Source organism: Peromyscus californicus, unplaced genomic scaffold (assembly GCF_007827085.1).
Source record: "Peromyscus californicus insignis strain IS unplaced genomic scaffold, ASM782708v3 Scaffold_9__1_contigs__length_137607984, whole genome shotgun sequence".
In the NCBI taxonomy this organism is placed as follows: Eukaryota; Metazoa; Chordata; class Mammalia; order Rodentia; family Cricetidae; genus Peromyscus; species Peromyscus californicus.
In genome coordinates this window covers 69790004-69815147 of record NW_026294617.1, presented here as the reverse complement: position 1 = coordinate 69815147, position 25144 = coordinate 69790004, and the positions used below count along the sequence as shown (strand labels likewise).

The following is a 25144-nucleotide window of genomic DNA, read 5'->3' as shown; positions in this document are numbered from 1 at the left end:
CAGCCTGGTCTACATAGCAAGATCCAGGCTGGGCAAAACTTAGACAAAAGAAAAATGGTTCGTTGTGACTAATAGATTCCTTCCCCATGTAGATTAGAAATAGTCCCCAGTGCTCACCTGAACCAGATACACCCTGGGCTCTGACTACCACAGCCTCATGTTGACTGGTGAGTGTACAGGAAACATTAATGAAAACAGGTGATGACATCTGGAAGGCAGTGAAGTTGACTACTCTTACTAGGTAGGTAGCCAGGCCTGTCATGAAGGTGGAGTGCCTGTGGCCAGAGACCACTAGAAATGGGGCACTGGAAAAGACCTTGGAGAGAAGAGAAAGCAGTGTTTGAATTAGTACAAAAATTTCCAGCTAGCCAGCTGATAAATTAGCTTTTTCACCACTTCAGATGCATTAAAAAGGGACAGAAGAGTCCTTGCTTTGCAAGCATGAAGATAGGTGTTTAGCTGGGCGGTGGTGGTGTATGCCTTTAATCCCAGCACTTGGGAGGCAGTGCCAGGCGGATCTCTGTGAGTTCGAGGCCAGTCTGGACTACAGAGTGAGCCAGGACAGGCTCCAAAGCTACACAGAGAAACCCTGTCTTGAAAAACGAAAAAAAAAAAAAAAAAGTGTGTTTAATCTCCATTACTCATTTAAAAAGCTGGTCATAGTGGTGCATGCTTTAATCCCTAACAGAGGCAGGCGGATCTCTTAAATTCAAGGCTAGCCTAGTCTACATAGCCAATGCTATGCAGAGAAGCCCTGCGTTGAAATAAAAGCTGACTGTATGCCTGTGTTCCAGCTCAGGGGCACAGACAGGATCCTGAGGCAGGCTCCAGGGTTCAGTGAGGCTATCTCCAAGAGCAAGGTGGCCAGGTGTTTTAGTGCATTGCACGCCTTTAATCCCAGCACTCAGGAGGCAGAGGCAGGAGGGTGTCTGAGTTTGAGGCCAGCCTGGCCTATGTAGCAAGCTCCAGAACTACTTAGATCTGTCTCAAAAAAAAAAAAAATAGTGAATGCTCCAGTGGTTAAGAGTCCCAGTTGTACAGTTATGAGGACACCTAGGTAACAAACAATCCCATGTATATCAGTAACCCTGGCTCTGAGGGATACAGACAGGGTTTCCTGGGGCTTGCTCATTTCTAGCTTAGTCAAGAAAATGCCAGCTTCAAAGACATGGTGGACCTGTGGGATGGCTAAGGTAAAGACGAGGTGGTGGACCTGTGGGATGGCTAAGGTAAAGACGAGGTGGTGGACCTGTGGGATGGCTAAGGTAAAGACGAGGTGGTGGACCTGTGGGATGGCTCAGGTAAAGATGAGGTGGTGGACCTGTGGGATGGCTCAGGTAAAGATGAGGTGGTGGACCTGTGGGATGGCTAAGGTCAAGATGAGGTGGTGGACCTGTGGGATGGCTAAGGTAAAGATGAGGTGGTGGACCTTTGGGATGACTCAGGTCAAGTTGCCTGTTGCTAAACCTGACAACATGAGTTAGGGACTCACATGACAAAAAGAAAAATGACTCCTACAAGTTCTCTGACCTCCATATGTGCTGTGTGGCATGGACGAAGCTGCAAACAAAAGGTGATTCAAAAGGAAAAGATGGCTGGAGATGAGTGGAGAAGGACATCCAGAGCCCTCTTCTGGTCTCCACACATGCTTACACACTTACACACAAATACATAAAATCTTAAGAAAATAAGGTGGAGGTAGGCATGGTGGTGCATGTGTGAGTTCCAGGCCAGCCTCCACAGTGAATTCTTGTCTTAAAGGGTGGTGAGCTAGGAATGGTAGCTCACCCCTTTAATCCCAGCACTTGGGAGGCAGAGGCAGGGAGACCTCTGAGTTTGATGCTAGCCAGGAGGGATACACAAACCCTGTCTGGAAAAACCAAAACCACAAAAAAGGTGGTGTGCAATTGAGGAAGACCTCTGGCCTCCACACATGTGTGCATACAAAAGATTAAAATACTGTGAGCTAAAGTCTTAAAGCCTGGCTTTGGATTTACTTTGAAGGTAGGGGTGACTGTACTTGTGATTCTTCCTCTACTTCTGAGTACTAGGATTAGAAATGTGATATTAGATAGAGTGGTGCTAGGCAAGTACTACATAAGTGGGAATAGTTTTTGGAGTTGGTCTCATTGTGTAACCCAGGCTGGTCTGGAACTCCTAGCAGGCCTGTTTTAGCCTCTTGAGTGCTGGATTATAGGCTCATGATACCCTACCTGCCTTTAGACTGGAAGTCTAAAGATTGTTTAAAAGTAGTATTTATGGGGTGGGAGAGGTGGCTTAGCAGTTAAGAGCACTGGCTGCTCTTCTAGAGGATCAGGGTTCAATTCCCAGCATCCAAATGGCAACTCACAACTGTAACTCCAATTCCAGGGGTTCTGACATTCTCACACAGATATACATGTAGGCAAAACACCAATGAACATAAAAAAATCACAAAAATGGCCTGGCAGTGGTGGCGCATGCCTTTAATCCCAGCGCTAGGGAGGCAGAGGCAAGCAGATCTCTGTGAGCTCCAGGCCAGCCTGGTCTACAGAGCAAGATCCAGGAAAGGCATGAAGCTACAAAGAGAAACTCTGTCTCGAGAAAAAAAAAAACAAACACAAAAATGTTAAAAAATTAAAGTAACAATGACTGACAAACTTGTTCTCTGTCTTATGACGGGGAGAGAGTTCATCATTTAATATAGGACTCCAGTGGTTGGCTGGAGAACTGGCTGAAGAGGTTAAGAGCATGTGCACCCACACACAGACACATGCATGATTACAAATAAAAATTCACCTCAAAGTATTTTAAATATTTTCCGGTGGTAATTTAAAAGGTATGTGTTCATGTACACATGCATGCTAGGGCCCACAGACACCAGAAGAAGGCATCATGTTCCCTGGAGCTGGCATTACAGGAGATTGTGAGCCTTTTGATGTAGGTTCTAGAAATCGAACGCAGATCTGCAACAACCTGTGCTCTGAACTGCTGAGGCGTCTCTCCAGCCCCCATAGTAACTTTAATTAGGTTACCTAGTAACATTTTTACCCTTGGAATGAGAATGAAAAATCTTTTTCAAATCCCTTGTCTCAGTCAATCAGGGTAGTACATGTCCAGTAATCCCCGAGTTTGGAAGGTAGAGATGAGGTCTGGAATTCAAGGTGGTACCCAGTTTGAAGGTAGCCTGAGTTACACTGTGTCTTTTTTTCTTTTCTTCTTCTTTTTTTTTTTGGGTTTTATTCGAGACAGGGTTTCTCTGTTGTTTTGGTACCTGTCCTGGAATTCGCTCTGTAGACCAGGCTGGCCTCAAACGCACAGAGATTGGCCTGGAGTGCTGGGATTAAAGGTGTGGGCCACCACCGCCTGGCTGGAGTTACACTGTGTCTTTTTTTTTTTTTTTTGGTTTGGTTTGTTTTTTTGAGACAGGGTTTCTCTGTAGCTTTGGAGCCTGTCCTGGACTAGCTCTGTAGCCCAGGCTGGCCTGGAACTCACAGAGATCTGCCTGCCTCTGCCTCCCGAGTGCTAGGATTACAGGCGTGGGCCACCACCGCCCGGCTACACTGTGTCTTAAAAGCAAAACAGAGGACCAGGGATGTTCACTTGTGCTTGCTGCATGCACACGGTCCAGGGTTGAGTTCCCATCACTGCATAAAGCCTCGCATGCGGCACACTTCTTAATTACAGCACTTGGAAGGTAGAGGCAGGAGGATCAGAAGTTTGAGGCCAGTCTTGACTATGTAGGGAGTTCACAGCCAGCCTAATAAGAATCTGTTGGGGAAAAAAAATGACAAAACCTAAATCCCCATCCCCAGTACTGCTGGGCCTCAGACATTATCTCTACCTCTAGGCTCTCAAGAACTCTTTCCACTCCCAGGACTCTCAGCTCTCCGGTGTCCTTGTGGCTAAGAACCAACTCTGACTGGTTCATGTAAAAGCCAGGGATGAAAGGAATGAGGATTCTTTGCATTCCGTTCTTGCTTCGTTCACTGACCAGAGTTGCCCACCCGTAGACTGAGGTGTCTGCCACACTGAGGACTTGGCGCAACTCCTCTGACTTCTGTCGAGCCTTGATTAGGCAGACATAGACCCCTGAAAAAAAACAAAAGGAAAGACAACAAGAAGGTTCAGAGGCTCTATTGAGATAACCAGGTTAGGTTGGGAAGAAAAAATTGAACTCAGTTTTGAGCATTTAGTAAGGCTACATACACTATTGACCATTATGGGGAAAATAGCAAAGGAAAGGGAAAAAAAAAGTCCAGGGGGAGCCACAGCTGGACTCAACGGTGCTGTTCCCAGAAAGTCAACACTGAGTGAATATTAAGTAGTGTGGTCCAAGCAGGTGAGAAGTGCTGAGGAGCAAAATGAATATAAAACCTTTTTAAATAAAACACACCTTTTGGAGTGTGGTTCTGACACCCCTTTATGGAAGGCCTCTTCCTACGCTCCCGTTGGTTGCTGGTCTGGTGCCCTGCCTTGGAGTGCAAGTGCCATTCCATCTGCATCTTGTTCTGGAACTTTTTTTTGGTTTTTCGAGACAGGGTTTCTCTGTGTAGCTTTGTGCCTTTCCTGGAACTCGCTTTGTAGACCAGGCTGGCCTCGAACTCACAGAGATCTGCCTGGCTCTGCCTCCCGAGTGCTGGGATTAAAGGCGTGCGCCACCACTGCCCGGCCAATTGTTCTGGAACTTTCTAAAGTGTCCAACTTTAGTGTCTAACTGAACCTCCTTCAGTGCTTGTTCATTACCCATGCCATTCAAGCTGAGAGGCCTCGATTCAGAGCTCAAGTGGTGTAGCATTATCTTGCTTATGCCTCCTCATCCCCTCGATTTTGTTTGCAATATTTGCACGAATGCTTACCACATGCTAGGTGATCACTCTCCCACTGAGCATCCCGCCCTTCTTTTTACTTTTTATTTTGAACACAGTCTCACTAGATTTCCCAGATCAACTTGAACTCATGTTGTAGACCAGGCAGGCCTTGACTTTATCATCCTCCTGCCTCAGCCTTCCAAGTATTAGGATTACAGGTTTATGCCACAAAGCCTAGCAGAATCCTCTTATTTTATGTTAGTTCATTTATATCAGGGCAGCTCAATGTTATACTATTGTTTGTTAATGACATTTGGAATATTCAAAACTATTCTACATGTTGGAGAAAAAAGAATAAGCCTGGGCATGATGGTATATGCCTACAGTCCCAGCACTCAGGTAGCAGAAGCAAGTGGATCTCCAAGGTTGAGACTAGCCTGGTCTCAGTGAGTTCCAGGCCATCCAGGGCTACGTATTGAGACCCTTTCTCCAAAAAAACAAAAAACAAAAAGAAAAAACCAAGACAAAAAAAAAAAAACGAGACACAATCCAACCTTTCATAAAATAGGAGCAAAAAAGAAAAAGGTAAATGATAGGAAAGCAGCACATTCTAGGTGGCATGTGGTAAAGGTGAGCTGAACAAGGGATACAGCTCAGTTGGTGTGGAGTTTGCGGAGCATGCACAAAGCTCCAAGACTGACCCACAGCGGATACACTGGACATGTGGCACAGCTTGCAATCCTAGCTCTCCGGAGGTGGAGTCGTCAATTCAAGGTCATTCCTGTTTGAGGTCAGCCAAGGATACATGATACCCCAAACAGAAAACACAACCCTTTGTTAAACAGGTCGAGAAAGGCTCCAGAGGTAGAGAGAAGGCCAAGTTCAACAGGAGGGTGGCGGCTGTAGAAATGGGGCCAAAGGAAGCCACTGAGCTGCTGGATCCTACCTCTCTCCATGCTGAACTCCGAATGGATGTGGAAGACTTTACTTGCTGGAATGTCTAGTAAAGTATTGCTGAACTGCACGTGGCACAGCATGAGCGTCTCGGGGAGAAGAACTTTTCTAACAGCGGACGCCTGACTTGGGGTACAGGATCCTAAGAAGAGAAAAGTTAATAAGTGTTTCCAACATGGATTTGTAAAAGGAAAAATTATGGGCACCGGAGAGTTGACTCAGTGCTTTAGAGCACTTGTTCCTACAGACGGCTGTTGTGGAATAATGTTTTTGTACACTGTGAAGATGTACACATGGCCAATAGCTAGGCAGGATTTTCATGGCAGAGAGGATGCTGGGAAGAAGGGTGGAGACTCGAAGCATAACATATAGGAGATGAGATGTAAAAAGCCATGAGCCTCGAGGCAGTACATAAATTAATAGAAATGGATTAAGTTATAGAGCTAGCTAAAAACAAGCCTAAACTATCAGCCTAGCTTTCATAAGTAATAAAAGGTCTCTGTGTTCTGATTTGGGACCTGGCTGGCAGGACAGAGAAAGACTAGCTACAGAGGACCTGAGTTCAGTTCTCAGTACTTGCACTGGGTAGCTCACAACCATTTGTAACTCAAGCTCTAGGGTATTTGACATCCTTGTATGGCCTTTGAGGGAACCTGAACAGAAGGCAGTCATACACGTGAATAAAAATCTTTTTTTTTTTTTTGGAGACAGGGTTTCTCTGTGTAGTTTTGGTGCCTGTCCTGGATCTCACTCTGTAGACCAGGATGGGCTCAAACTCACAGAGATCCATCTGGCTCTGCCTCCCAAGTGCTGGGATTAGAGGTGTGCGCCACGGCCGCCCGGCTGAATAAAAATCTTATATTAAAAAAAAAAAAAAAAAACCCTAACATATCATTAATCCTAGCACTCCAGAGGCAGAGACCAAAGTTCAAGGCCAGCCTGGGCTACATAGTGAAACTGTCTCAAAAACAAAAAAAAAAAACTAAAAGCCATTAATCCAGGCTAGGGTATGCCTCAGCAGTATAATAGCATGCATGACACTGGCTTTGATCTCCAGCACCACATAAAAAGGAAAAATCCAAACTTTTTTTTTTTTTTTTTTTTTTTTTTAAAGACAGGGTTTTTCTGTGTAGTCCTGGTTGTTCTGGAACTCACTCTGTAGACCAGGCTGGCCTCCAACCAGATCTGCTTGTCTCTGCCTCCCCGAGTGCTGGGATTAAAGGTGTGTGCCACTGCTGCCCAGCTATAAAAATCCAAACTTTAATCCAGTCATAATTTTTGAAATCCCATTGACTTCATTTTCTGTGTCAAGATGGAATCAAGGGCTAAAGTAGTGGTTCCCAATCTTCCTAATGCTGTGACCCTTTATTTTTTTTATTTTTTATTTTTTATTTTTCGAGACAGGGTTTCTCTGTGTAACCCACACTGTCCTGGAACTTGCTTTGTAGACCAGGCTGTCCTCGAACTCACAAAGATCCGCCTGCCTCTGCCTCCTGAGTGCTGGGATTAAAGGCGTGCGCCATCACCGCCCGGCAATCTTCCTAACACTGTGATCCTTTAATACAGCTCCTCATGTTGTGGTGACCCCCAACCATTAAATTATTTTGTAGCTACTTCCTAACTGTAATTTTGCTACTGTTATGAATAGTAATGTGAAATATCTGTTTTCTGATGGTCTTAGGTGACCCCTGTAAAAGGGTTGTTCGAACTCCAAGTGGTCCCAGCCCACAGATTAAGAACTAACTGGGCTAGAGAGATGCTCAACAGTTAAGTTATTGCTCTTCTAGAGGACCAAGTTCATTTCCTAGCACCCATGTCAGGTGTCTGGCCACTGAGGGCCCCTACACCCATGCGCATATACCCATATACCTACACATAAATAAAAATAATAGAAATCTTCATAAAAATTGGAGGCAATTTTGAAGCACAATGAAATTTTTTTGTTTTATTTATTATTGAGATAGGATCTTGCTGTGTAGCCCAGGGTGTCCTTGAACATGCTGTAATGCTTGTGTCTCAGCCTTTCACATGCTAGCATTACAGGTATGTGGTATTTGCATAGCCAATCAAAGGAAACATGTTAGTCCAAAGGAGTAAAGTAATTGAGGGAGGCAAAGGAAGATGGACATAATCAGGAGGCCTGTGGGGAAGTTCCCTACCTTTGAGGTTAACATCATGTCTCCCGGTGCTGATGAAGAGTTTGAACACAGTTGCATTGGGGATATTGGTGAGGTAAGTCTTCAGGTCATAGCTGAGTGTTAATCTTGATGATGCATTGACTACCACCTGTCAGCACACCAAAGGAATATCTGGTCCCCTCCATCTTTACCCCTTATAATGTATTTCAACCAAAAGTATCTATTTCATACAAATGCAAACTGGCATTCTGATTATTTGAGAAACAAACAAACAAAAAAACCTGTTTACTGTTGAAATGATTTTTGTTTTGTTTTGATTTGCGAGACAGGGTTTCTCTGTGTAGTTTTGGTGCCTGTCCTGGATCTCGCTCTGTACATCAGACTGGCCTCGAACTCACAGACACCTACCTGGCTCTGTGCTGGGATTAAAGGCGTGCACCACCGCTGCCCAGCTGAAATTATTATTATTATTATTATTATTATTATTTTAAATTTTGAGACAGGGTCTCATGTATCCCAGGCTGGCCTGAATCTCCCTTTATAGCCTACAATGACCTTGAATTTCTGATCTTCCAGCCTCCATGTCCACATCCCCAGTGTTGGGATTAAAGACCTGGTTTATATGGTAAAGCACTCTACCTACTGCACTACATCCCCAGCCCGGGAGAAGTTTTCTCGTTTTGAGACAAGGTCTCTCACTGTAGCCCAGGCTGGCCTGAACCTCACTGTGCAGCAGAGGCTGTCCTTGAATTCCAGTTTCCGAAATCCTGCCTCAACCTCTTGCATGCTGGGATTACAGGCATGTAGCACCAGGCTCACAATGAGCCATCTAAGATTACGTTTGCATGTGTGAGTGTGGGCACATGCATGCCAGGCCATGTGCAGGTTAGAGGACTTTTCCAGGCTCACCTTCCACCTTGTTTTGAGGCAGGATCTCTCTTGTTTCTGCCGCTAAGAGAGCATCTGGCAGGTTCCTGTTCCTGCCTCCTGTCTCACCACAGGAGTGCTGGGGTTACAGGTGAGTTACAGGTGACTGTCACCACATCTGGTTCTGGGTTACTAACTGAGCCATCTCCCAGCCCTCACAGTGGTCCCTCTCTGTCTTTTTTTTCTCTTGGTTTGAAGGAGCCAGTGAATTTCTGAAGCATTTCCTTACACTGAAGGCACCTGGCTCAGGACAGACAGAGGCAGCCAGGCTCTCCCCATGATGCCTAGGTCTCTCAGGTTTTTAATGATAAAAGTATGAAATGCTTCATGAATTTGTCTGCCATCCTTGTGGAGGGGCCATGGCTAACCCTGCCTGTATTGCTCTGTTTAGTATATGCGCTGCTGAATGGAGCTCTCAGAGTGATCTCCGGGCTTTTTGTTTGTTCGTTTGTTTTTTGTGGGGGGTTCAAGACAGGGTTTCTCTGTGTAGCCCTGGCCGTCCTAGAGCTCACTCTGTAGTCCAGGCTAGCCTCGAACTCAGAGATCTGCCTGCCTCTGCCTTCTGAATGCTGGGATTAAAAGAGTGCGCCACCATCGTCTGGCTTCATAGTGATCTCTTAAAGCAGTAATCAGATTAGTCATTCTTCTGGTAAGAATTCTAACTACTTTTTATAAAAATTGCTTTTCTGAAGCCAGGTGTGGTGGCACACTCCTTTAATCCCAGAACTCAGGAGGCAGAGGCAGGCAGATCTCTGATTCTGAGGCCAGCTTGGTCTACATAAAGAGTTCTAGGACACACAGTTCCAGGCTACACAGAAAAACAAAACAAATGAACAAACAAACAAACAAATAAATACAATAAAAAATAGAATAGCTTTGTTGTTTTGTTTTAAGGTGCTTGAGGTTGAAGCGAGGTCTTAGCATGCTAGCAAATGCTCTGTCACTGAAATGTTGCCCAGCCCACCAGCTGTTTTGGGGTCTGTTAGCAAGTGCACTTCCATCCTAGGATATTTCGACATGTAGAGTCTACAAATGCACAGTCACGCTAGTCTCCTCAGCTTGGTGCAGTTAGCTGTACCTCTCGAAACGTCTTCACAACTCCAGGGATGTCATAAAAGATTGTTGCGGTTCCTGGGCTCCTCGCCACTCCTACTCCAGTGACAGTGTCTGTCTGTATGATATTGTTGGTAGAGATCATCCACACCCCAGGCTCACCTGAGAAAGACAAGAGAAAGCGCCTGGCTGCAATTTTCAGTATAAATTAACAAGTTACTTCATTCAAAGTCTCAGTCAGCCGCTCCAGACCACTCTTTTCCAAGAACGTAATGTAGCTTTTCTGAGTATCTGTTTCACCCGACGCCTACTGGGTTTCTGACCCTGACCAGCAGCTCTTCTGCTTCCTCACCCTTCCTAGTGTACACTGGGTTGTCTCTCAAGATTCCAGAATGCAACACTGGAGGGTGGTGCTGGCCAAACCCAGCAAAAGGCCTTGCTTCTGCGGCCGGCAAGCTGCTCAGTGGGCAAAGTCACTGCGATAAAGCCTGAGCTAATTTCCAGGACCCACACGGTGGGAGAAAACACAAAACTGACTCCTGAGGGCTGTTCTCTGACCCTCATGTGTGTGTATCCTGACATGTGTGCCAGAAATTGTCCTCTGACTCTCATATGTGTATCCTGACACGCGTGCCAGAAATTGTCCTCTGTCCTTCATACGTGTATCCTGACACGTATGCCGGAAGTTGTCCTCGGACCCTCATGTGTATCCTGACACGTGTGCCCCCCGCGCCCATAAATGTTTAAAAACAAAGTTTGCTTCATCTGAGAGATTTACACTTGTGGAACTGTAATTTTCATTGCTGACTTTGAAGCAAGCTTAGCTCACAGGCCTTGGAGTGTACATCGGTCATTGCAAGTCAGCTCCAAGGCAGAGATTTGCCCTTGGCTGATTAGGACCACCTTTGTAACAAGTATAAAACATGTAGTGTGTGTTAGAATTAGGTCCAGGGTTGTCACTTAACTCAGCACGTATCCATAGTTCCCAGAAAAGAGACCAAAGCCCAAACCCTACACCACCCAGCCAGTCATACATGGACGGTTGCAGGAACTCTTCCCTGGGGAGACATAGACTGTTCACCCCCTCCTTATAGGGCACCAGTGACAAACCAAATCCAAGTTCAACTTGGGAAACCAGTAAGTTTATTGGGCTTACTTACAGAGCATGGGTGACCCCAAAGCTGCCACACTACTGGAGAGTCACCCCAACATGGATGACAGCGCCCCCATAGCTGCACAGATGGAATCCCTCCTTCAGTTAGCCTTCCACACTGTGTGTGTGCTCTAGCACCCCCCAAGGCTAAGAGGTTTGATGCGATCAGAGCAGAATCACATCCAACGAACTGCGAGGGACGAAAGTGTGAGGTTCCAATAACCCTCTCCATCCTTCCTTCTCTGAGGCAACATCAGCAACGAACAGGTCTGATCTCGGGGTCTACCGGAAGGAGTCCCATTGCTCTGATGCAAACAATAGCTGTATGCTCAGAGAACAGTGCTCCACAACACATGATGTGTGGCAACGAATGCCACTTTGGGACATACTGTCTGTGAAGCCAAAGAACTCATGATTCCTCGCCAACGGGAAATTTACTTTGTATTTTTGAGTGCTATTTACTTTTTACTTTTTTTTTTTTTTTTTTTTTTTTTTTACAATTTTATTTATTGATTGTGTATACAGTGCTCTGTCTGCGTGTATCCCTGCAGGCCAGAAGAGGGCACCAGATCTCATTACAGATGGTTGTGAGCCAACATGTGGTTGCTGGGAATTGAACTTAGGACCTTTGGAAGAGCAGTCAGTGCTCTTAACCTCTGAGCCATCTCTCCAGCCCTACTTTTTACTTTTGAGTGCTATTTTTTGGTTTGAACCCAAGGACTAATTTCCATCATTTTTATTGAACTTAATAGAACTTCCAACAGAAATGTTTTGCTGATTAACATAGTCTAGGGCTGGCAAGATGGCTTGGCTCGGATGGTACACGTGTTTGCTGTGCAAGCCTGATGACCTGCATCTGATCCCGAGTCCCGAGTGGAAGGAAAGAACCAACTCCATAACCTTCATGCATGCCATGGCATGTGCACCACACACCATACAAATCTGCCACAGTGACCTGTCGGACATTAGATTAGGCCTTGACTGCTGCTCATAGAACTGCATATCAATACTTGTTTGCTAGAACTAAAGTCTCATTGTTTTTCTTATTTCTCGGATTTCATCAATGATTATAATTTCAAATATTTTTAGGTTTTTAAATTTTGTGTATGAATGTTCTGCCTATATGCATTTATGTACACCACACATGTGCCTGTTGCCTGTGGAGGCCAGAAGAGGGAGTATACAGATGGTTGTGAGCCACCATGTACATGCTGGACATTGAACCCTGGTCCTCTCGAGAATAAGAAGTGCCCTTCACCACGGAGCCATCTCTTTAGTCCAGCTTTTATTATTCTTTTGTTTTGTTTTTTTGAGGCAGGGTTTCTCTGTGTAGCTTTGGAGCCTGTCCTAGAACTCACTCTGTAGACCAGGCTGGCCTCGAACTCACAGAGACCCGCCCACCGGGCTCAGCTTTTATTATTCTTAAACTAGTAGTTACCTTCCTTCAAAAGCCGAGATGAAGACACAGCACCCCAGATAATCTACATTATATAATACAAAGTTGTGTTCAGTAGGCAGTCGGTAAGTGCTAACTACTTGACTTCTAGTTGGTTATGGAGAAAATGGCCAGTCGGCTGAGAATTATCAGCTGGTGTGACAAATAATCCAACACTTCGGGCCATCAAGATGGCCCAGCGGGTAAGGGGTCCTACTACTAAGTCTGATGACCTGAGTTCAATGCTTGGGACCCAACTGGTGAGAGATGAGAACTAACTCACCCACGTTCTTCTTGTCCCCACACACAAATAAATAAAATGTCATAAGAAATCAAAATAAATAAATATTTTTGGGGGGCTGGGGGAAAGGGTCTTATACTATGTAGCCCTGGCTAACCTGGAACTGCTTGTATAGACCAGGCTGGCCTCAACCTCACAGAGATCCGCCTGCCTCTGCCTCCCGAGTGCTGGGATTGAAGGCGTGCGCCGCCCACCTGACAGAACTGCCTTTTGTGCGGTTAAGGAGAAGTACGCCTACCATGCTGATTGACGAGGTGCGTGCTGAAGCAGATGACATCTCCAACAAAGGTAAGCTTGGTGTCCGGCTCAATGGCGTGGTCTACAGCAACAGGAATGTAATCTGCCATACCAGGGTGCCTTTGGTCCCAAAGCCCTACAACGGTCACCCCTCTGTTCACGGCCTGGGCCATGTATGTGTAGTTTCTGTTTCCTGGTCCAATGAGCAGCAAGTCATCTCTGAAAGAAGACACAAAAGGCAGGAGGGTCTGAAGAGGACGGCTGAGCATGGCCTTCAGGGATGGGGTGTTTAGCCAGCATGCAGGAGGCCCCGGCTGCCAGTGAAAAGCTGGGTGTAGTGGCACATTCCTGTGTGCCCAGCATCCACGACACCAAGTTCCAAGCCAGTGTGGGCTATATAGTGAGTACCAGGCTAGCCAGAACTACAAAGCAAGGCCCAGTCATAAACAATTTCTGTAAAGCGACACTACATAGGAAAAGGTTGAGGGAAGAGACTCTGCCATGAGTTTGTTTTAAAGTTTTTATTCTCGCCGGGCAGTGGTGGCGCATGCCTTTAATCCCAGCACTTGGGAGGCAGAGCCAGGCGGATCTCTGTGAGTTCGAGGCCAGCCTGGACTACCAAGTGAGTTCCAGGACAGGCTTCAAAGCTACACAGAGAAACCCTGTCTCAAAAAAAAAAAAAAAATTTTATTCTCTCTCTGTGTGTGATGGGCACATGTATAGCACAAGGACTTTTGGGGGGTCAGGTCTGTCCTCCCATGATTTGGGACCTGAACTCAGGTCACCAAGCTTGGCAGCCAGTGCCTGCTGAACCACTTCACTGGCCCTGTTAGTTTGTCGAGAGGCTCTCATGTAATCCAGGCTTTCCCTGACCCCACGTGTAGCTCAGGAGGACTTGGAATTTCTGATCTTCCTGCCTCCACCTCCCAAATGCCAGGATAATGGACAAGCACTACCATGCCTACTTCTTTATGCTATCTTGCTGGGGTTACAGGCACATTAGCTCTTCCTAATAAAGGTTTTTTGTTTGTTTGTTGTTTTTCTTTAAAGACAGGGTCCCACTGTGTAGCCTTGGCTATCCTGGAACTTGCTCTCTAGATCAGGCTGGCCTCGAACTCACAAAGATCTGACTGCCTCTGTCTTCCGAGTACTGGGATTAAAGGTTTTCGCCACCACACCTGGTCACAATAAAACTTTCTTGTGTTGTTGTTTTGGGACAGTTTCATGTAGTGTAGGCCAGTCTCAAATTCCTATGTAGTTGTGGATGCCACTGAATTCCTGCTCCGCCCACCTCCATCTCTCAATAGCTTTGCTGGGATTATAGGAGTATGTCACAACATCTGGCTTGAGTCAAGCTGTCTATTTTATTTCATTTTTAAACAAAATGAAAGAAGATTTATTAGGGAATATAAGAAACAATTCCTGAGAGTGTAAGGGCTCAAAGAAGGAATGCCCAGTAAAGTTTTCTGATAATACTCTAGTTAGTTCCTTGTGGATATTTCATAAATTAACACTTGAAGACTCAAAACTTACTGGAAATTCTTTTTGGCTTTTCGAGCAGGGTTTCTCTGTGTAGCTTTGCGCCTTTCATGGATCTCACTTTGTAGACCAGGCTGGCCTCTCACTCACAGAGATCCGCCTGCCTCTGCCTCCCAAGTGCTGGGATTAAAGGCATGCGCCACCACTGCCCAGTGGAAACTTTCTAAATTAGCAATACTCTTTTTTTTTTTTTTGAGACAGGGTCTTACCATAGAGTACTAGGAAGCCTAGGTCTTGCTATGTAGACAAGGCTGATCTCAAACTCATAGAGATCCACCTGTCTCTGTCTCCTGAGTGCTGGGATCAAAGGCATATGCCACCTGACTGACAATATTTTCTTCTTTTTTATTTAAAATTAATTTATTTATTCTTATTACATGTACATTGGTGGTTTGCCTGCATATATGTCTGTGTGAGAGGGTCAGATCTTGGAGTTACAGACAGTTGTTAGCTGCCATGTAGGTGTTGGGAATTGAACTCAGGTCCTCTGGAAGAGCAGTCAGTGCTCTTAACTGCTGAGCCATCTTTCCAGCCCCTGACAACATTTTCTTAAAAATATTGTTTTATTTTGCCAGGTGGGTGGCAGAGACAGGTGGATTTCTGTGAATTTGGGTGCAGTCTGGTCTACAGAGTGAGTTCTAGGACAGCCAGGGCTACACAGAAAAATCATATCTCAAACAAAGTAGTTTTGTGTGTGTATACCCTCAGAGGCTGAGGTGGGTGCCACAGAGGGTGCTGGATGTCCTGGGACTGGAGTTACATGTGGTGTGACTTTCCCAGTGTGGATGCTGGGAACTGACCTCAGTTCTCTGCAAGTGCTATGAGCACTCTGAACTGCTGAGCCATCTCTCTAGCCCATTTTGTTGTTTGGAGAGAGTTTCAGTTTGTTGTCCAGGCTGGCCTGGAACTTCCTTCATCTCATGGCAATCCTCCTGTGTCAGTTTCCTAAGTATTTTGTTATAGGCACCAAGTCCAGCTGACGACACTACTCTTTAACTAACTGGTTCTGGCTGTGTGTGTGTGTGTGTGGGTGTGGGTGTGGGTGTGTGTGTGTGGGTGTGTGTGCTTTGCACATGATAGGAGTGTCCTATCTCTTAGCTATATACCTGGTCATCCCTCAGCCCCCTCTGCCTTAAAACAGGGTCATACTCTGTAGCCCACATTGGCCTGAACTCATTGCTATGCATGAAGCCCAGGCTGGCTTTGAATCTTGAGACTTTTTCCCCCCACTTTACATTCTTTTTTTTTTTTTTTTTTTTTTTTTTGGTTTTTCGAGACAGGGTTTCTCTGTGTAGCTTTGCGCCTTTCCTGGAACTCACTTGGTAGTCCAGGCTGGCCTCGAACTCACAGAGATCCGCCTGGCTCTGCCCCCCGAGTGCTGGGATTAAAGGCGTGCGCCACCACCGCCCGGCCACTTTACATTCTTTATTACAGGGATGTACCACCACACATGGCTCATTATTTTAATTTTGAGAAAAAAAAAATAGAGATCAGATTCCAAGTTCTGAGTGTAAGAGGAATCTGCTGAAAGCACTGCAGAACGCCGACTTAACTTGTCCTGTTTCCACCACGGAGCTAATAACACCCCTTTGACTTCCGTACCTGTTCAGGGCCATATAAAGTCGAGTATTGTGGGTGTGGAATTTCTCTCCAATGTTATTATAAAACTCAACAATAAAGGTGAGAGACATGCCCAAGGGAAAGGCTGACAGGGTCCTTCCTTGGGCTGTGTATAGCTTGGGGTAGCTGCTCATTCGAAGGTATGTCACTGGTGCTACCTGTGGGAGACAAAACCCACCGGTACAGGGACTGCAGCGCTGGACAAGAGCTGCTATCACACTCTACGACCTGTAGTCAAGGCCACAAGCTGAGTGTGTGTGTGGAGGCCGGAGGACAGCCATCTGCTGTTGAACCCTGCCTTCCGATCCTGACCAGGTCTCCTCACTGCCGTGGAAGTCAGGCTAGCCGGCCCTTGAGCTTCTGGAGTTTCTCCTGTCTCTGCCTCCCATTTCTTGTAGGCCCACTGGGATTACACATGCTTGCACTACCACATCTGGTTCTTCTGTGGGTTACGGGGATCCGAATTCAGGCTTGTACCTGTGCCGTTACCCACGTCCCCAGCCCCGGTATTTCCTCTGTAGGGCAGAGCCTTTGACTGACATGCTTCTAGCGAAAGGAATATGAGGGCACAGGCGATGGCTATTTCATTATTTAAGCTGGCAGGCAAAGAGAAGCTGTAGTGTAGCTAGTCCGTTCTCTGCGGAGTGCTTGGGATCTATCACTCGGTGATTATCAGGAATACAGTGGACTCCCCCCATGGTATGAAGGCTGCACTACAGTAAGGCAAATACAATCTGATCCCAGTTTGTCACTTCATAGCTGTAGGTAGTTCTGGATCTCAGCTTCCTTCTCAGTTACATGCAGCCCATACAGTTCTTACGGTAGTAAAAAGTATGTACACAGCAGGACTAATATATGGGCTGGAATATGTATATATCTAATGCCTAAATGATTCTTGTTAGATTAACATGCCTCTGAGACCTTTTCTACATTTGATCTTAGCCAGAAGGCCAAGAAGTATTCTGAGGCCTCTTTCCACTCTAAAATGTTTAATTCTATATCAGAGTCAGACAATATTTTTGAGATATGGTCTCATTCTGTTGCCCACGCTGGCCTTGAACCTGCAGCATCCTTGTGCCTCAGCTTCCTGAGTCTGGGACTAAAGTCATGGGCTACCACACCCAGCTCTGACAGAAGCAGTTCTATCCTTTGCCCTCACCACTCTTGGCAAAGCTGTTGGAAGGTAGTCACACTGATATGAGCTAAGCCCTCTCTTCAAGGGCGGCATAGTCTGTTTTCGTATGCTGCTTTGAAGCCACGTCAGGATCTGCTCTTACAGGTTCACTTGTCTTCCAGAGAAGTTCCGAGTTCTCAGGAAGACATCGCCTTTCAGGGCCAGGGCCTTCTATCTACTTTGTTATCCTTATTTATTTACTTGTTGGGTTTTTGAGGTGCTGGGATCAGATCCCAGCTTTTGCATGCTAGGCAAGCGCTCTACTACTGAGCTAGATCATAGACCCCATTATTTTACTGATTTAGTCCCTGACTCACCTGGACTCCAGTTATGGTTGTTTGATTGACTCCGAAGGGTTCTATAGAGGTGACTTCTAACACTGCAGTGCCCGCAATGGATCCAGATCTCAGGAGCCCTTGACCATCTTCTTCAATGACCGAAGAATTAGGAAAACACTTGAGAACACGGGAACTCACAAAGGCCGCGCCTTCTCTAGGAGATAAGCAGAACAAGTAGGCACACTCTTGGGGACCCCGTCTGGTCAGAGGGGAACAGGTGAGGACTGGCAAGACCAGGATGAATGTATTGGCTCACCTGGACTTCCAGCATCGGTGGCTGAGGCAAGAGGATTGCCATGAGTTTGAGTCCACAGAGTGAACTCCAGGCTAGCTTGGGCTGTACATAAAAACCCTGTCTTAGAAAACTAAAATCTTAAAAAGACAGTTTTGAGGAAGACTGTTGGAATCTGTGCTCTGGAACTGTTTGTATTCTCCATGTTCCTCAGGCAAAGTCAGCCCCATGGCTTAAACTTTTTCCCTTCCTCCTCCACTTCCCACCCACTCTCCCTCCTTCCCTTTCTCCTTTTCTTCCTGTTTCTATTCTTAAATTTTTTTACATTTTTAAACCTTATTATAAAAGTTGAGGAACTGGGAGTGATAGTGCACATCTTTAATCCCAGCACTGGGAGGCAGAGGCAGGTGGATCTCTGTAAGTTCAAGGCCAGCCTTGTCTACAGAACAAGTTCCAGAATAGCCTGGACTACATAGTGAGACTGTCTCAAAATAACAACAAGGGGAATGGAGAGATGGCTCAGGGGTTAATAGCACTGGATGTTCTTCCAGAGTACCAGGATTCAATTCCCAGCACCCACATGTCAGCTCACAACTGTCTGTAACTCCAATTCCAGAGGATTGATCCCCTCTTCTGTTTCACAGAATCCTACATACATGGACACAAAAGCTCATACAACCATACACATGCACATATAAAAATAAAAGATAAACAAACAATTAAAAAATGAAAACCTTGAGTAGGGCATAGTGAGCTTTAATCTTTTTTTTTTCATTTTTCTTTATTAAGAAATTTTCTACTCACTCCACATACTATCCACAGACCCCCCCCCCCTCCCTCCTCCCACCCCCCAGCCCTCTCTCCCAAGTCACCCAACATCTCCACATTCCCCAAATCGAGGTCTCCCATGGGGAGTCAGCAGAGCCCAGCACACTGAGCCTGGGCAGATCCCAGTCCCTTCCCACTGCACCAAGGCTGTGCAAGGTGTCACAACCACAGGCACCGGATTCCAGAAGCCTGTGCATAGACCAGGGACAGATCCTGATCCCCCTGGCTGGATGCCCCCTAAACAGTTCGAGCCAAACAACCGTTTTCCATATCCAGAGGGCCTAGTCCAGTCCCATGGGGGCTCCACAGCCACCAGTCCACAGTTCATGGCTTCTATTAGTGTGGCTGGTCATCCCTGCACATCCTCCCATCATGATCTCGACGTCCCTCGCCTGCAGTATCTCTCCTCTCTCTCATCAGCTGGATTCCCAGAACTCAGCCTGGTGCCTGGCCATGGATCTCTGCATCTGCCTCCATCTGTCACTGAACAAAGGCTCTATGATGACAGCTAGGTTATTTGCTAGGCTGGTCACCAGAGTAGACTGGTCCAGGAACCCTCTGGACCACTGCCAGCAGACCAAGGTGGGGTCAACCTTGTGGATTCCTGAGAGCCTCCCCAGCACCCTGCCTCTTCCTATTCCCATAATGTCCTCATCTATCATGGTATCTTCCTCCCTACTCTCCCACTCTGTCCCTGTTCCAGCTCGACCCTCCCATTTCCCTATGTTCTCATCCCCCACTCCTTGCCCTCTGCCACCCCCCCCCACACCCAGTCCACTCATGTAGATCTCATCCACTTCTCCTTCACAGGTGACCTTTAATCTTATCACTTGGGAGGCAGAGACAGGTGGATCTCTATAAATCAGAGGTCAGCCTTGTCTACATAGTGAGCTCCAGGACACATATAGAGACCTTGTCTCAAAACAAGACAAGCAGCCGGGCGGTGGTGGCGCACGCCTTTAATCCCAGCACTCGGGAGGCAGAGCCAGGCGGATCTCTGTGAGTTCGAGGCCAGCCTGGACTACCAAGTGAGTTCCAGGAAAGGCGCAAAGCTACACAGAGAAACCCTGTCTCGAAAAACCAAAAAAAAAAAAAAAAAAAAAAAACAAGACAAGCAAACAAACAAACAAAAACCCAAAAAACAAAACACTAACACCCTCCTCCCCAAAAAGTTGCAAATTAAAAAAAAAATCACACACCCAAAATAACCAGACCCAAAGACTAAACAACTGTGTTTTAAGGCAAGGTCTCATGTAGCCCAGGCTGGTTTATTACGTAGCCCAAAATTAACTTGAACACCTGATTATCCCTCACTCCTCTAGTGCTGAGACATCCAGGTATGAGCCACCATGGCCAGCTCTGGCTGGTTTCTCCACTGCCTCCCAGAATCTCTCGTATTCCAGGCTGACCTTAAACTTCCGAAGTAGCCAAGGGTGACCTTGAATTCCTGATCTTCCTGTCTTTACATTTCTCTTGCTGTGACGGAACACCATAACCAAAAGCAACTTGGGGAGGGAAATGTTTATTTGGCTTACACTTCCAATAACAGTCCATCACTGAGGGAAGTCAGGGCAGGAACTCAAGCAGGGCAGGAACCTGGAGACAGGAGCTGATGCAGAGGCCATGGAAGGCCTCATGGCTTGTCCAGCCTGCTTTCTTGTAGAACCCAGGACCACCATCCTAGGGATGGCACCACCCGCCATGGGCTGGGCCCTCCTACATTAATCATTAAGTAAGAAAATGTCCTACAGGCTTGCCTACAGTATGATTTATAGAGGCATTTTCTCAACTGAGGTTCCCTCCTCTCAGATGACTAGCTTGTGTCAAGTTTACATACAATATCCAGCACATATCTCTACCGCCCCACATGCTGGGACTACAGGTATATACCACTAACCCCAGGCCGATGCTTTTCTCTTGAAAAATCAAATCCTGTTGCATACCAAAAAAATTATTTGGACAAAATAACTGAAAATATTCAAACAAATACTCATACGTGAGTGATGTCCACAGCATCTCTAGTCACAACAGTCAAAAAGCAAAAATGACTGAGGTGGCGTGGCATAACACTTGGGGAGCTGGGGAGGAGGAGCAAGGTGTTGAGAGCCAGTCTCAAACACACATGGAAACTCAGGCATGGCGGCACCCCTGTGCTCCTGGCACGGAGGAGGCAGAAGCAGGAACATCAGGAGTCCATGGTCACCCTCAGTTACATAAGAGTCGAGGCCAGCTTGGAGAGAGGGAGAGAGAGAGAGAGAGAGAGAGAGAGAGAGAGAGAGAAATAGCCAAATTGGATAAAAGTGTTTGATGCAAAAGCCCAACTTGTGTTTGATCCTAGGATCCCATCAGCGAAAGAGAGAATTGACTGCTGAAGGCTGAACTCTGTCCTCCACATGCTCACTGTGGCATGTGCCTGGACTTGGACACACACACACACTCACTCATCCACTCACTCATTCACACACACACACACACACACACACACACACACACACACACACTCATACACACTCTCATACATGTACACACTCTCACACACTCACACATATACATGCAATACTAAGTAAGCCTTTTGGTTGTTTTGTTTTTTTTTTTTTTTTTTTTTTCCGAGACAGGGTTTCTCTGTGTAGCTTTGCGCCTTTCCTGGGACTCACTTGGTAGCCCAGGCTGGCCTCGAACTCACAGAGATCTGCCTGTCTCTGCCTCCCGAGTGCTGGGATTAAAGGCGTGCGCCACCACCGCCCGGCCAACCTTTTGGTTATTTTTATGTTGTATGAATTATTTAATCTCTGAAAATCTGTCAGATTAGGAAAATCATTTAAGAGTAAATGGTAGCTCTTTCCATATGCAATTTAAAAATTTTAAATGTTTTTAAAATTATTACTAATGTGTGTGTGCAGGTGTGCACATGCCGCCTTGTTGAGATGGGGTCTCATTTTGTTTTTCATTTAATTTTTTTCATTTTACATACCAACCACAGACACCCCTCTCTTCCCTCCTCCCCCCTCCCCCCACCCCTGCCTCATTTTGGCTGCTGCACTTCTACTTCAAGCCAGATTGCCCACATCTTGATTTTTCACTTGGTTCTGGGGTTGAACTCAGGCCATCAGGCTTGTGCCCTAAGCATTTTTAGAAACTGGATATCTTGTCATCTTGCCAGCCCTTAAACTTCATTTATCAGTGTGCGTGTGTGTGTGTGTGTGTGTGTGTGTGTGTGTGTGTGTGTGTGTGTGAGAGAGAGAGAGAGAGAGAGAGAGACAGAGAGACAGAGAGAGAGAGAGAGACAGAGACAGAGACAGAGACAGACAGAGACAGAGAGAGAGGAGAGAGAGAGAGAAAGAGAGAGAGAGAGAGAGAGAGAGAGAGAGAGAGAGAGGCGCAGGCGGACGGACGGACGGACGGACGGACAGAGGAGTACAGAGGACAGTTTTGTGGTCTGTGTTCCAGTGGCTTGCAGGGCAGTGTCCAGACCCTCCCTGCTGAGCCGCCTCTCCAGCACCCCATCCCCATGTGTGACATCTTACTGAGGTTCCCTCAAGTCAGAACCCGCTTTCCTTCCTCTCCTTTACCTGTTGGTGTGGAGCTTGAGCTGAGAATTCATAGGCATCAGAATCTGCTCGGGTTGGCAATCTGCATAGAAAAGTTGGAGTTTTTCAAATACCTACAGGGAGAAAATAATTTTTCCTTCATTTCAGGAAAAGACAAGTTGTGACCTTTACTCACATATGGATGGGTTTCAAGACAATCCAATGGGAACTGTGTGTTGAACATGCGCAGTAACTACAAGTCACCAGTCTGCCGGACTTCTAATTAGTCTAATCATCCCACCATACTCTGCCCTGAAGCAAGCCATGGACTTTCTACATCTTCGGATACAATCTAGAGTATACAATCTAAAGCTGGGCTAGTGGCACACACCTTTAATCCCAGCACTCAGGGGGCAGAGGCAGGTGGCAGAGTCTGTGACTTTGAGGCCAGCCTGGTCTATATAGAGAATTCCAGAACAGCCAGGACTACATAGAGAGACCCTGTTTCCAAAAACTGAATTAAAATATTATTAAAATTGGTATTATTACACATTATATGTTATTAAAATAATACATTATTTAAAACTATATTCTCATAGCTCTATTCCTGAAGTACTGGCCATGTGGCAAATCCCACTGGCTACAGCCTCTGTGGCAGATTAAAGGTATTTGAGACCTGGTTTTAGCTCTGTTCCCTGAACTGGGATCTGGGAGCAAAGACTTATATACTGTTAGCAGAGGCGCCATCCAGCTCCCCTGCTGCCTACTTAAGTGTCCTTTCCTATACTGAATCAAGGAACCAAGGACAAAATAAAGGAAAAGATCGTTTGTCTTTTGCCTTTCATTTATTTACTTTTTTTTTTACACTTACTATTTGTGTGTGTGGGTCGCACACGGGCACATGCATGTTCGTGCCACTGTATTTGTGTGGAGGTCAGAGGACAATAGTTTTTTTTTTTTTTAAAGTTTAGTGAGAGGACAGCTTTTTAGAGTCGGTTCTCGACTCCAGCTCTGTTGAGGCAGTGTTTCTCGTTTCTGCCCTGTGAGTCGGCGCCAGCCCAGAGCCTTAGCCTCCCTTCTCCTGTAGGGTCCTAGGTTACAGATGGGCACCATCAGATCTGCCTTTTTCAATTTAGGAATCAAATTCAGGTTCCCAGGCTTTTGCAGCAAGTACTTTACCCCCTGGGCATCCCTGCAGCCCCCACTCAGTATTTCTTCTAGAATGCAGTGGTAAGGCATGTGAGAGCTTAGTTACGCAGATTGGAGCTGTGCCCAGCAACACATCTGCTGGATTAATAGAAACGTGATTTAGGTGGGCACTTACCAGGATCTGAATCTCATCAGACAGTTCCAGCACACTCCCCTCAAACTGCCCAAAGGTGCTGCTCTCACTTCGGACAGTGACCTTGATCGTGGTCCTGCCGGTCGCTTTTGTGTGGACAACCATGGCGAAGTTGTTCTCTGCTGGAAGTTGCAGAAACACCTAGACAATAAAGGGATGGGTTGAAAAAGCACTCATGAAGTGAGGGCTGGGCTGGAGGTCTGTGCTTGCTTCTCATGTAGGGAGGCCTGGGTTCCATCCCAAGCACCACATAAGGGGAGTGGTCTGCAGATCTGTAATCTTGGTGCTCAAGGGGCCGAGGTAGGAGGTTCAAGAGTTCAAGGTAGAACCTGGTGGTAGTGGTGGTGGTGGTGGTGGTGGCTACATAAGCACTAAATCCCAGCATTCGGGAGGTAGAGTCAGGTGGATCTCTGAGTTCAAGGCCAGAATGAGTTCCAGGACAGCCAGGGCTACATAATAGATACTGAAATTTGCTATGTAGATCAGGCTAGATTAGAACTCAGAGATCTGCCTGCCTCTGCCTCCCAAAGAGTTCTGAGATCAAAGGCATGCATCATTATACCCAGCTTAGAGATGGTCTTTAAAAAAAAAGATTTTAATTTTATTGCTGGGAGGTAGTAGCTCACACCTTTGATCCCAGAACACTTTGGGAGGCAGAGGCAGGCAAATCTCTGTTAAATCCAAGGCCAGCCTGGTCTATAGAGGGAGTTCCAGGACAGCCAGGGATATCACACAGACAAACCCTGTCTCGAAAACAACAGAAATAAACAAAGAAAAAGATTTAATTTTATACACACTAATGTTTTGCCTGCACTACGTCTGGGCACCATTTGCATGTAGTACCCACAGAGGCCAGGAGAGGGAGTTGGATCCCCTTGAGCTGGTCATGAGGAGCCATGTGAGTGTTGGGAATCAAACCCAGGGACTCTGAAAGAATCGTGAGTGCTCTTAACTGCTGAGCCAATTCTGCAGGCCAGAGACATAGTCTTAAGTTGCATTGCTCATTTTCTCTATGTCCATCCAGGTCCACCAGAAGCCAAAGGCAACCACGGCGGGGCAGTTTGGTTAGTCATCCATTAAAGCAAGGCACTCAACCGAGATCCAGCTGCTATAGCAGCTGGATAACATCCATGATACTTAACAACCCCACCGAGGGGTTCCAGCTCTCAGTATGACAGGCTCAAAATCTGTATCTGTGTATGTGGTTTATAAACTGCGATTATATTATTTATGTGTGTGAGCACACACATACGGGGGTCACAGGATAACTTACGCCGTTTCTCTCCTTCTATATTGTGTGTAAACAGAAGTCAGTGCTGCACGTCTTCCTCAATGGCTCTCCACCTTATTTGTTAAGACAAGATTCCTTTCTTCCTTTTTCTTTCCTTTTTTCTTTCTTTTTTTTTTTTTTCTAGACAAGGTTTCTCTATGTAACAGCCCTGACTATCCTAGAACTCATTCTGTAGACCAGGCTGGCCTCGAACTCACAGAGCTGCCTCTGCTTCCCGAGTTCTGGGATTAAAGGCTTGCACCAACATCACCCAGCAAGGCAGGAT

At 46.2% G+C, this 25144-nt stretch overlaps 1 protein-coding gene and 1 non-coding gene across 2 annotated transcripts in view; both read right to left on the bottom strand.

The window, feature by feature from the left end:
- The window catches only part of Nup210l (nucleoporin 210 like), a 102694-nt gene that overhangs the window by 2418 nt on the left and 75132 nt on the right, over window positions 1-25144 (bottom strand). Inside the window, exons 28-37 of the mRNA XM_052731362.1 lie at window positions 23571-23729; window positions 22289-22380; window positions 17639-17813; window positions 16130-16305; window positions 12990-13207; window positions 9888-10024; window positions 7904-8030; window positions 5737-5886; window positions 3824-4071; window positions 118-316 (exon numbers count right to left, since the gene is read on the bottom strand). Coding sequence (XP_052587322.1) covers window positions 118-316; window positions 3824-4071; window positions 5737-5886; window positions 7904-8030; window positions 9888-10024; window positions 12990-13207; window positions 16130-16305; window positions 17639-17813; window positions 22289-22380; window positions 23571-23729 — 1681 coding nt within the window. The remainder of the gene's footprint in view (window positions 1-117; window positions 317-3823; window positions 4072-5736; window positions 5887-7903; window positions 8031-9887; window positions 10025-12989; window positions 13208-16129; window positions 16306-17638; window positions 17814-22288; window positions 22381-23570; window positions 23730-25144) is intronic.
- On the bottom strand, window positions 9119-9222 carry LOC128106787 (U6 spliceosomal RNA). The gene has a single exon (XR_008216836.1). It is a non-coding gene; the product is annotated as a U6 spliceosomal RNA (small nuclear RNA).